At 42.0% G+C, this 12,717-nt stretch overlaps 1 protein-coding gene across 2 annotated transcripts in view; it reads left to right on the top strand.

Annotated features, from left to right (window-relative positions):
* zfr (zinc finger RNA binding protein) overlaps nt 1–12,717 on the top strand; it is an 88,346-nt gene that overhangs the window by 3,113 nt on the left and 72,516 nt on the right. For both annotated transcript variants that reach the window (XM_008419283.3, XM_008419284.3), the window contains exons 3-5: nt 918–1,197; nt 1,605–1,743; nt 12,448–12,666. In XM_008419283.3, the coding sequence (XP_008417505.1) occupies nt 918–1,197; nt 1,605–1,743; nt 12,448–12,666 (638 nt within the window). The remainder of the gene's footprint in view (nt 1–917; nt 1,198–1,604; nt 1,744–12,447; nt 12,667–12,717) is intronic.

The raw sequence follows: 12,717 nt of genomic DNA, 5'->3' as shown, positions 1-12,717 counted from the left end.
CCCTTCTGTGAAGCTGGTTTTGTGTGTTCATTTATTGATATATATGCGTGTTGGACCAAACAACCTGAATGTGATGGCTTGAGGATTTGGCTTATAATGTACATATTTCTTGTTTTTTAACCTGTTGTAGCGGTCAGCTTTCTTTCATCTGGACTGATCTGATGAGTTGGACAAGGTCACTGAGTCACAGCTTGCTATAGTGCATTCTAGCACAACCTAATATTTGACTTTGTGATTAAGATTTTTGAGAACCCTATGTGAAATGTTAACCTTAACTGTCCAATAAAAGAAGAATTTCTCACTGAGAAACTTTTTAATCACCTTTGGGCTCAAATTACTAATATTTTTGTCTTGACCTGCTGAAAACCAGACCTTTGGATGTAGTAAACTACAACGGCCAAGAAGAAGGCAGTGACATTCACGCTTGTTGTTGTTTCGTTTTTTTGGTTCAGTGAAGTCTAAAAGCCAGCCAAAAAAATTGCAAGGTTAAAATTTCTGTGAGACTGACTGGAGAGGAAGACTAAATGTTTGAAAGAATACTGAAAGCTGAGGAAATGTTGGCATGCACAAAAGGGAAGGTAGGAACAGGATGGATGTGCTCAGTCATCTGAAAACTGCAGTAGCCAGGTACTCCAGTGCCTGACTTTGAAAACCCAGCTGTTGGAAAAGTTTGAGGATTTTAATAAGTGTGCAGACAACTCTGAGATGTCTGTCAGCTCCGTTATGAACAGTCTGCTTCCTGGTGACACTTAAAGCACCAAATGGTCCATAGTTGGTAATAACTGGAGGCAACACTTTGTTGTTATGGAACAGCTGAGGTAAACTGGAGATCTCTGGGTTTCACTGTTAGCTATGCCTCTTTTAGCATTATGTGTTTCTGTGTTTGAAGCTAACCTTTGACCCTGTTGTCCTTCTAGCCAGCAGCCAGCTGCAGGGGTAGCATACACTCATCCCACCACTGTGGCCAGTTACACAGTTCATCAGGCACCGGTGGCAGCACACACTGTTGCAGCAGCCTATGCACCCACTGCAGCTGCCGTTGCTGTGGCAAGGCCTGCGCCTGTTGCCGTGGCAGCTGCAACTGCTGCCGCTTATGGAGGATACCAGCCAACCCACACTACCAATGACTATGGCTACCCACAACGCCAGGCGGAGGTCCCGCCACCCCCTCCACCAGTCACTTCACAGAACTACCAGGTACCCAACACGCACGTCCTCTTCCTGGACCGCCTGTGTTGTTGATGTGTTGGATACCAGATGAATGAAATTATTGAACTGGAATATTGAGCTTTTAAATTTACAAAATACAAGAACTGCATTTAAGTTTGATGCACGTGCATAAATGTTTTTTCTTTTATATTTTCAGATATTCAAATACAGTAGGTTCACCCCCAGATAGGTTACTCTTCCACTGTGTGTCATTTGTCCTTTTTGGGTTGCTTTATTGCAGACTTTCATATTCAAACCATCAGATTTTTCCAATTAGGATTTTTTTATATTCAGAGTTGGATATGGTTAACAACAACCTATTAGACATTTTTCTGGGAACAATAAAATAAGCAACCAGATGAATTCGGCATATTCAATTCAGATTTTCTTTGCAGGACTCTTACTCATATGTCCGCTCCACGGCTTCAGCTGTAGCTTATGACAGTAAGCAGTACTACCAGCAGCCTTCTGTTACAGCAGCTGTTGCTGCTGCACAGCCGCAGCCCAGTGTTGCAGACTCTTACTACCAGACAGGTATGTTTTAAGATGCTCCTTATGCACATTTCTCTATGTATAATGATTGTTAATCACCCTTGAAAATGTAAATTTCTGCATGTAAGCTACACACTTGTTTTCTTTGCTGACCAGAGATGATTGTAGTTGAATCTAAGTAAAAAGAAATCGCTTCAGTTGGAAATCACCTCAGTGCTTCACTATAGCACAGATGGGACAGTTTATCTCCAACCATTTTGCATATTCTGAGCATTTTCTTCAGTAATACTCAGCAATTTGCTCTTTCTTTCTAGAAGAGAAAGCAACAGTCTCTGGTATAGTTTTCTACTAGCTGTGTTTCCATTACAAAATCTGCGCAAATCTTTCTCTTTTCTGCCGATGTTGAAAAACACAATTTTGCAATTGTGGTTTTTCCATTAAATAAGACATGAAATTAAAATTACACATGAATAAGCTTTACTTGATAAGTCATTAATAATCATAACAGCGATGAAATATATTCATAATTCAGCTATGGTGCTAGCACTTATCAGAGGACGGCCGGAGTTGGAGCGAAACATCCCTTATGCTTGGGAGCACAGGGATTCCCCCAGAAAACTTGCTAAGCCCGGGGGTTGGGGCGTCAAGGCAGTACACCGGCGGACCACCATGTTTTTTGTATTAAAAGATGTTAAGTTGACAGGAAATGTAAAACTATTATATGTTACGGGAAAAGATCTCAGGTGAAATGTTATTTAAACTCACAACTAGTCTAAAAACAACAAATTTGCACTTCTGTTTGAATCCAAATTAAGTCAGTTCGTCCATCAGGCCCCCAGACCTTCAGGGGCGCCATAAATGCTAATATTTTAAAACAGATTACAGATATATAAATATATAAATGTAACACTTGTTTATTGAGATTATCAATGCTATTAAATTTTATTCAACTGTTTAGGCATACATAAATTAAATTATTTTAAATTGTTTAACATTTAAATGCAAGATTTTAAGGAGCTGGCAAGTTTACTTTGTAAAACACTTATGAACAATATTTATAGTTAGATTGTTTTGTTACCATAGCAACAATCTGATGCTGTAAATTTAATCTTTGAATTTTTTGAATTAGTAAACTGCGATTATAACTTATTGCTTTTTAGGCTGACCAATTAAACTACTCCCCCCGTCCTAGATTTCACTAAATCTAACACAGAAGCTGTTAGAGGTGCTGATATTTTTAGCAACAAAAGGGGCCCCTAAATCAAATTATGCTCAAGGCCTCATACAGCCTTGGACCGGCCCTGCATGATGAGGTAATCTGCTGCACTAGCAACGAACGGGAGATTTAATTCAATGCTGCTAATGTGGCTTTAGTAGCTCTTCCATTTCGTGTCTGTTGAGTTTTTAATCTTCTCAGAAACTATCCTGGTTGGTCGAGTTCATGGGACTCGACCTTGCCTGACGGTCACGAGTTTCTCAGATGTCCGTGTGGCCGCGCGCATTAAGTAGACAACGCATTTGAAATGGTTTGATGCAAAGTGTAATGCTTTACAGACCGGAGGGCGTGAAAGCTCCTCACCAGGCTGAACCTGCATGATGAGGTTAGCGCTGGTCGTTATCCACAAACGCTCCGGCCACAGACATAAACTTTACAGGGAAGACGGGCAAAAAGCCACAGGCTGGGTAGCATGTTGAGATGTAAACGTCTCATATAATTGTTCGTTCACAAAGGTAAATCATTCTCACCACTTCACAACGCGCACCTCTGAATTCGCTACAAGTTATTCCTGCAGTTCACATAGAGCTGCGCAACCAGAGCTAACGCGGTGGGTTTTAAACTCTTACCTAGAGTTCTCCAAAGGATCATAATTCCTCACAGTAGGTTTATGTAAATATCCATACAGGTCAGCCTGTGTCCAATTTGAGTGAAAGGAGGCGCGCGCGATCCCGCTGAGGTAAAGCAGCGGCAGCGCGCGAGGCAAAGCGCAGAGGCAAAGCGCAGAGGCGCCAGCTGTGTGGTTAGACGGTGGCTCACTATCGGGTTTAAATGCATAAACTATAAACCTATCTATTATAAATATATCCTTTAGGAATAAATCTGCTCTGCTAGTGAAATGCTAAGAGCGAAAGAGACGCTTGCAACCCGGCTTTAAAAAAAACAAACAAAAAAAAACGTTTTTTTTTTATTTTTATTTTCCTAGAAATGTAAACAAGCAACTCTTAGCCTGGTGGAGGGGCTAGTTAAGCATGTGGCGTTTTAGGGAAACTGTAGGCGTATGTTGCATACTAAATGATAAGTCAGTGTGTTTTTTGCACAATAAGAAGCAATCCCAAACAGCTGACATATCGCACAACTGAGAGTCCGATGGATATCGGAGATTATATGTGGAAATGTTTATTATTATATGTAAAGGTCATTATTATATGTTTATTCAGTTAAAAATGTTAACTATGAAAAAACATAGTCACCGCCAAATCGTAGTGACGCAAATAAAGCGGCTGCTCCTGTCGTCTTTTATCCACCGCCTTTTTTTTTTTTTTTTTGTTGCGCCTTTTATCTCTTAAAATGACTCCACAAACTATCACTATTGCTTCTACATCGTCATCCGTGTTTGATCATTCTAAATTCCCATATGCTATGTTGGGGGTTTTACTGGATTATCCTCTGGAATCGGGATGTTCGTGACTGGAATCGGTTCTTGTGTGGTGTGTTGCTCCTACCGTGTGGCTGGACACACGAACCGATCCAACCTGTTGTACTTTTATTAGCTCTGTATTCACAGAGGTTTGGAGAATCGGCCGACAATTCTTAAATCTCGTCGTCTAAACTAGACTTAAGACTCACAAGCTCTACTCATCTCCTCCCTCCCAAATGCTCTCTGACTCTGGTCGCTATGGTAACGTTTACATATCCCTTCAAAATAAGATACAGATGCACCACAAAAACGAACATTTTTACTTTCGTGAGACTTTTAACTCACAATAATGAGTAATGGGAGCCCTGAGCTTGTTTCTCTGCAACGAGACGGTCCCATCTGAGAGTGATGAGAGACAATGACACCCGAAGTGTTGCTTATATGCACAGCGTGCTTGGTCTCTACGTGGCGAAGCAGTTTGAAGGCTTCATTGCCTCATTAGCAGCCGGTCGCCGCATGTTATGCAGAGCGGGCTTGTAACGTGGGACTCACCTACCGGTCCGGGATAAATACATTCTCCTTGTCTCTTCTCTGGGCCTTTTCCTCTTTGCAAAGAAACTTTCCAAAGACATCTGATCCGTTTCTTACTCATTTTGCTGCTTGTGGGCTCAACGTTGGCGCCCCAGTAACCGAGAGAATCCGGTTAAAGGATTTTCAAAATTAAAGATCCATCCATCCATTTTCTTGCACCCTTTTTTCCCTCAGTGGGGTCGGGAGGGGTGCTGGTGCCCATCTCCAGCCAACGTTTCGGGCGAGAGGCGGGGTACACCCTGGACAGGTCGCCAGTCTGTCGCAGGGCAACACAGAGACACACAGGACACACAACCATGCACACAAACACTCACACCTAGGGGCAATTTGGAGAGGTCAATTAACCTGACAGTCATGCTTTTGGACTGTGGGAGGAAACCGGAGTACCCGGAGAAAACCCACGCACGCACAGGGAGAACATGCAAACTCCATGCAGAAAGACCCCAGGCCGGGAATCGAACCCAGAACCTTCTTGCTGCAAGGCAACAGCTCTACCAACTGCGCCACTGTGCAGCCACAATAAAGATAAATTAAAGATCCTCCAGACTCGAATAATACATAAAACGGAAATATTTAATTATTTCTTGAGTGGCCCGGTACCAATTGGTCCACGGACCAGTACTAGTTTGGCCTGGGGATTGGGGACCATTGATGTAAAGTACTTCTAAGAAGGAGTCAGAATGAATGTTCAAAGAGATGCTATTCTGTGTCCAGTCTGAAAATATGGCATGCATCTCCTATTATTGTTGCAGTCGACGTCATTGTGCACAATGACAATCCATCACTTGATCCGCCAGTAGCGTGAATATCTGCAATCTCTTCTGAGAGTAAGTTACTTTAACTTAAAAGTAAACTCTACCTTCAAAACCATGGGTACTCATCTATTATTCTAACTAAAATACATCAAAAAGTAGTTAATCATGCAAATCATTCTAACTTATTCACATCACAGAAAATGCTGTCCCAAATTATGGTAATTAAATCTTAACATAGGTTTTCTTGTTCGAAAAAGATACCTTCCCACCCTGTGGAGTGGTGTGTCAGTCTCTTCTTGGTCACTGGCAGCTGTGAGATTCATCTCCACTGTTCATGTTCTCTGGATGAAAGTCGTCTTCTAGTGTTGCATCCATGAGTTGGTTGTTGCACTGGGCACCACCATCAGCTGTCCTTGTTGTGTGGGTGGAACTCTGGTGCCTCTGCTCTCAGCTCTGTCTTTCGAAGGAGGACGACACACTTTCTCTGTCTCCCTGCTTTCCCTATCTTCCCTGCTCAGCGTCTGTGTCCTGTGTTTTCAGATCTTTCTTTTGAATAGCTTCCGAAGTTGCAAATTATGGATCTGGTCAGCTGGTCTCTCAGCGCAATTGATGCAATTTTTTTTACTGGGAAACCGGGTTAAGGTGTCCTCGTGTCCTGACGGGACATTCTTCGCTGGATATACGATGGATTCTACATGGAAGTGGAAGACCGTGTGTCTGACGATGCCGTCAGTCAAGGAAGTTGAAGATGTGTACATGATTGGATTCATGATAACAGGTTTTCTGCTTTTTGGAGTTGGCGGATACCTGGTTTATGGGTGCGGTTGATGGGATCTGCAGAGCGATCAACACTCAGACTGAGATGATATGGGAGCTGAGCCGCAGACTGGATGCGATCCTGGAACAGGACCGTGGCCGGGCAGCGTATCTAGGACTCGGAATGGATTTGGTGTGACCTTGGAGAACGTTGCTCGCTCGGATCAGGCGGAAGACCCTAAATTTGGCTGTTGGGATTTTTCACTGAGAAGCACCAGCGAGACTTTCAAGGCAGGCAGTAAACTGATGTCAGCCTGACCTAAACAAATTATTGCTATCGGAATCTGGCTGCCCGGGTTGGCCTTGGCTGACCAGTTATCTTCCCCTGGTTGTTATCTCTAAAGAAGGCTCTGTTCTGCCGCCCCCTCCCCTCCCTGAGGACATCTGTGGCCCTGAACTGTTTATGCTGTGTGTGAACCCAACATCTTATTCAGACAATCACGGACAAATCGCGTGCTTCAGTTAGGGTTCATAGTCTGACACACAAACTGGAAATCAGCCAGATCAGCAACCCATCGATGAGTGGTTGCATTCAGTTTAGCTGTGGAAAGCACATATGTAAGAGGGCGATTGTCAGTGTAAACTATAAATGGTGGTGCATAATAGAGATAATTTCTAAACCTCTCACATATGGCCTACTTCAGAACCAGGAACTCCAGCTTCCCTGAATGAAGGTGATAGTTTTTTTTCTGGGTGTGTTAGCATTCTGGATCCATGTGCTATGACTGCTAGAGTTCCCTGCTGTCTCTGGTAAAGTACAGCACCAAGCCCTTCTTGTGAAGCATCACAATGTAGAATAAATGGCTGTTCAAAGTCTGGATAACCCACTACTGGTGGTTTCACTAGAAAATCTAATAACTGGCTAAACGCCTCTTGATGTTTGGTTGACCATATACTGTGATGATGGCAACTGTCCACTGTTCTGATTTTGTTTTCCTACACCTCGCTTTTTGTGTTTTCCTTTTCCCTTTTTCTCAGGGCTCGAGGAGAGAAGATCATAAAGGGGCTTAGCTATGCAGGAGAAGTTTGGGATGTAACTGTGATAGTAGGAGACAAATCCCAATAATTTTCTCAGTTCTCCCACTGTGGAGGGTTTTCTTTCTCTCAAAGCCTGTACAGAAGCAATATCTGCAGGATCCATTGTGTATCCATCTTTTGTGACCAGCTTTCCAAGAAATCTCACTTGGTTCTTAAAGATGTCACGTTTCCTCGCTTTCAGCTTGATTCCTGTTCCCTGATAACACTGCAATACACTTCTAAGATGATTCAAGCGATCTTCAAATGTTTTAGAGTGCACCAAATTATCATCCAGGTAAGGCAAACACACCTCATCACGTAGCCCAGTGAGGCACTCTTCTATGGACCTATGAAACTCTGCTGTTGCTGATGATAATCCAAATGGTATTCTCACCCATTCATACAGACCCCATGGTGTGATAAATGCAGTGAGCGGGTGACTTGATTCTTCCAGGAATCCCTGGTGATAGGCCCTGGTCAAGGACAGAAAACCAAGAACTTCCAATCAGGCTGTTTAGCATGTCCTGTATGCAGGGAATGTGATGATGATCTGGCAGAGACTTCTTATTCAACCTTCTGTAATCACAGCACAGTCTGAGGCTACCATCCCTTTTTGCACACAGACTACAGGGCTAGAATAGTTTGACTTAGACTTTGTTATCCAGCCCCTATTTAACAAATCTTCAAGATATTCTTTTACCTCGTTGTGCAGTGGTTTTGGAACAGATATATATGTTCTTGTCAGTGGTGTGGGATCTTGCAATCGGATTTTGAGCTGCAGTGAGGGGATGGTTCCAACATCATAATCATCACGAGAGAAGGCTGCACACTCCTCTTGGAGTAGTTGTTTCACAAACTGCTGTTGTGCTGGGGAAAGGTGGCTAAATGGGAACTGGTGGATCCCAACGATCTTCACTTTTAGCCCTGCTTTGGTTCTCCTTTTTTTCCCCTTTGCTCTCTAATCCCGTTGAAGTTCCCTTTTCGCAATTGAAATTTGGTGTCTCTATTTTATTTATTTTTGTTGATTCTGTTGGTGCCACATACATTGCTTTTACTGCTTGGATTTGACCTACTTTACTTTTGGAGGGTAAAACAATGTCATGAGCAGCATCATTGTTCACTGGGATTTTGAAGCAGGACCAGGAACTCTGTTGTAGGCACACTATTCCTTCTTTAACGCTTAGTCCTTCTGGTAGCTGAGACTGTGACAGGACTCCTTGCTGACCTGCAAGCAGACCAGCTCGTGTACTGCACTTCACCATCTTCATCTGGCCAGCTGGGATGAGGTTTTCTCTTGATTCTTTAACAGTGCTTATTCCCTGTTCCTCATTCATATTTCTCATGACTTTTAGAAATACCTCTGCCTTATTACTTTCAATAGAAAATGCTGTACTAACAGCTTCTGTAATGACGGGGGGAGGATCTACACCCATTTTAATGGGTATTCAATCACATTGTAACCAATGTGATCAATGATTGATTGGTTCTTCTCCCACCGCATCGTCTTCTGCAACTAGAACTGGCACCCAGAGCTCTGAGTTTGACTCACAGATGGCAATTTAAATTTTACCTCAACCCAGCCAATTAAAGGCATTGGTGTCTTATTCACTGCTTTTCCATTCAATATTCTAGGTCCAATAATTTCAGTGAGACATCTGATAGCAACATGGGGGAGTGGAAGTCCATAACTTTTCAGCACGCTGTCAGCTCCCGGTCAGAAAGACTTATGTAGTTCAGACTCCACAAGATGCTATTCAGAAAGATTTTTTTTATTAATTAATTTTAGTTGCTTCTGCAATTAACTCTGTGTAAAGTTTATAATGTCTGCCCATGTCAGGGGTGTTAATTATAATCTGTCAAATGATGGACGGGCTGTTGTTTAAAAAAAAACAACCGGTCAAATGTGGAAAATATTTTAACATGACGTCTCTCTCTCTTTTTATATATATATATATATAATATATATACACACACACACATTCCCCCCCCACCCTACTTTAAAAGTCTAGCTCTGCCACTAGAGAGGAGGTTGATACTAACATTCTCTTTCAACTCAGGTGCTGTGTGTCTTGCTCCTTCCATACACTTAGGTTCTGAATGGTGTGTGATGTCAGTGGTAAGCTTGTATCCATTTTCTGTTCGGCCATTTTCCTTTTCATCATCTCCTGTTGCTGGTACAAATGTCACACTGCTCAGACATATCTGCTTCTCCGGGCCTATCTGATGTGTTTTTAACAAATCTACACCCACGTGATAGATGCCCACTTTGTCCACATTTGAAGCAATGGTCATAAAACTGTCCTCTATTATTATCCTGGCAATATTATTATCCAGCCACGTCTTCAACTTGGCCTTGACTTGGAAACGGGTAAATGAGTCATTAACCAGTCTCCTGATGTCTTGCATCTCACTTTTAAGTTGTCTGATGGCGTCTAAGAGCTTGGTTTCTGTGTGAGAGGCAGATGATTGCACTTTTCCAGTTTCATTCTTTTATCCCGGTGGAAGGTGGCTGTTCTTTCTCCCAAATTGCTCCAACTGTTGTTTTGGGAGCTGCCTGTGCTTCTTCTCTAACCTCCCTCACTTTCAGATCTTTATTGTTCCTCTTGAACTTCTGTTGCCTTTCCCATTCAATGCTGGCTGCCTCATTAGTCTTTGCTATCAGTACATCATCTGTACCTGTCAGATCATCCAGGAAGTTCTTGAGCTGGTGTTTAACATTATCATTAATAATGTTCCTACTGCTCTCAGGACCTTCTTTTGAATCAGTTCTGGACCATAATCCCCTTCTGAACCAGGTTCTCTAGATGCAGCGAGCAATCTTTCTTTTAACTCTATTGCTCTAAACAAGAAATTTTGTGGAGACTCATTACTATCCTGTGCAATGTTATTTAGACGATGGTACAGGTCAGTGGTGCTGACTTCCTTGTAATGTCCCTTCAATATTGTATGCAGCTGTGCAATAGTAAGGTCTGTTTGATCTCTAGCATGTCACGGAGGGGTAAACCTGGGCTAATACCTCTGACCACAGCCTCTATGATCTCCACTTCACTGTGATTTCTTTTTAGGCCCATTTCAATCTGATGGATCAGGTTTGAATAGGACAGTTTGTCTCTGGCCTCTTTCTCCAATTTGGCCATTAATTTTAAACTCTCTTATTGTAACTTCTGCTGCAAAGGGGTTGGCAGGTTGTATTGGATGTGTTGATGTTTCCTGTTTTTTCACTTTGTTTTCCAATTTTGCCATTTCTCCCTCTTATTTCTTTGTTGCGGCCTGGAAACTTGGCTGTAATGCTTCATATTGTTCTTGCAAACCTATAAAAGCAGCATTATCCTGATTCACAGGATCATCAACTATCTGTGACATCTCATTCGCTCACTTCTTTAGCTTTTGATATTAATCTGCAGAGGAATTCACGAGCCACATCCTCTTCCTCACTGTATCTACAGCTGCATTTATTAGTCTGATCAGCTTGTGCTTTCTGGTCTGATTTTCTGTTGAGCCTTTTCCATATAAACACACCTCTTATAGTTGATTCACTTTCAACTGCACCAGGGCCTCACTCAGCTGGTCTTGCAGTTGCTCCAACTCCATCGCTGGTGTGCCACAGTCTCTCTCTCTTTCCTGAAGCACTGCTGATCCCCGTACGGGCCACCAATTTTTGTTGCACACTTAGTCAGTGTGGCTTTTTGCAGGTTCTTTTATTGTTGAACACCGCTAAGAAACAAGAGCAATAGTGAGCGCCTCCGCTGACCAGCAGTTACTATGCTAAATTGCCCTTGGCTCGCTGAGTCAGGAGTGCTCACTGTGCTCTATGTGCCCACTGGTGGCGAACTGCTGCAACTGCAGTTCAACTCTCCTCCCAGACTGAGCCCGAGGAGAAGTGCAGTCTTTAAACAAAGTAAGAAAAGGGACGGGGGTGCAATCACCTCTAATATCTACTCTGTCACACGTAGATTTCACCCAACACATTACAACTCTTTGGAATGACTGTGTGATGCTGTGTCATTGGTGGAGCCAGCTGCACAATGTCTGGAAAAAACAAAACCATCACATCTTACTACTTTGCAACTTTTCGTCATAATCTTCAATAGTAACATTTGACTGTTGATCACGTGACTTGTGTGATGTAAAAAAGTGTTTCCATTGCAGTTCTGCAAAATATGGCCGGAAAAAACACCTTATCCCAGTTCTACAATTTGGTAACACTTTATTTGATGGGTTGTGAATAAGACTGTCATGACACTGTCGTAAACATGACATAACACCTGTCATGAACATGAATAAGTCTTCATGAATATTTATGACTGTTGTCATAAAGTGTCATTCGGTAAATTATGACACTTTTAATACAAAGTTGACATTATTCAAAATGTCTTTGTTATGACAACTTGACATTAACCAAGAAATCATGATCTGACATGTTTGTTATAAAAGTATTACTGATTAAACTTTAGCTTTAATAACATAAAGCTACATGATTTTTAAAGTTTAATCAGTAATACTTTTATAACAAATCAAAGTATTTTATGTTATAAAATAAAAAGTAATACTTTTTATATAATATTTAAAGTTGAGCAAATCTTTAAATATTCATAAAGATTTTCTCATGTTCATGACAGGTGTTATGACATGTTTATGACGATCTTATTCACAACCCGTCAAAGTGTTACCAACAATTTTTAAAAAAGTAGTTTTTTTTTTCTTTCAAAATTGGCATGTGTTCATTAAGCTATTTCAAAATGTCAATTTGCACAATTTTATGATTAATGGAAACACAGCTACTGACTTATTTTGTGCAACGCAACGCTGAACTAGACTGTGCATTCTTCTGTCTGCTTTTTTGTACACAAATAGTAGCTGAGCTCATTAAAGCTGATCTGATAATCTTGACTTCAGGTATACATTAAACTTGTATTACTCTTTTTGTGTAGCTCCCAAAGCTGTATATAGTCAAGGTGTAACATCCTATACCCAGAGCCAACAGAATCGCCAGGTTACTGTCATCAAGCCAGCTGCTGCCAGTCCAGCATCATCCACCTTCTCCATCTTCCCGGTGACCTCCAGTGTTCAGCCGGTGGCAGCTGCAGCCTCAGTTGTTCCCTCTTACTCCCAAAGCCCAACATACAGCACCAATGCTGTCACCTACTCTGGTAAATTATTGTCGGTTTGGATTTTATGCAATTTGTCTGGGTAAAGATGAT

This window comes from Poecilia reticulata, chromosome 9 (assembly GCF_904066995.2).
Source record: "Poecilia reticulata chromosome 9, P_reticulata-male-v2, whole genome shotgun sequence".
Taxonomy (NCBI): Eukaryota; Metazoa; Chordata; class Actinopteri; order Cyprinodontiformes; family Poeciliidae; genus Poecilia; species Poecilia reticulata.
Note: the sequence above shows the minus strand (reverse complement) of the source record. Positions and strands in the feature narration are given on the sequence as shown.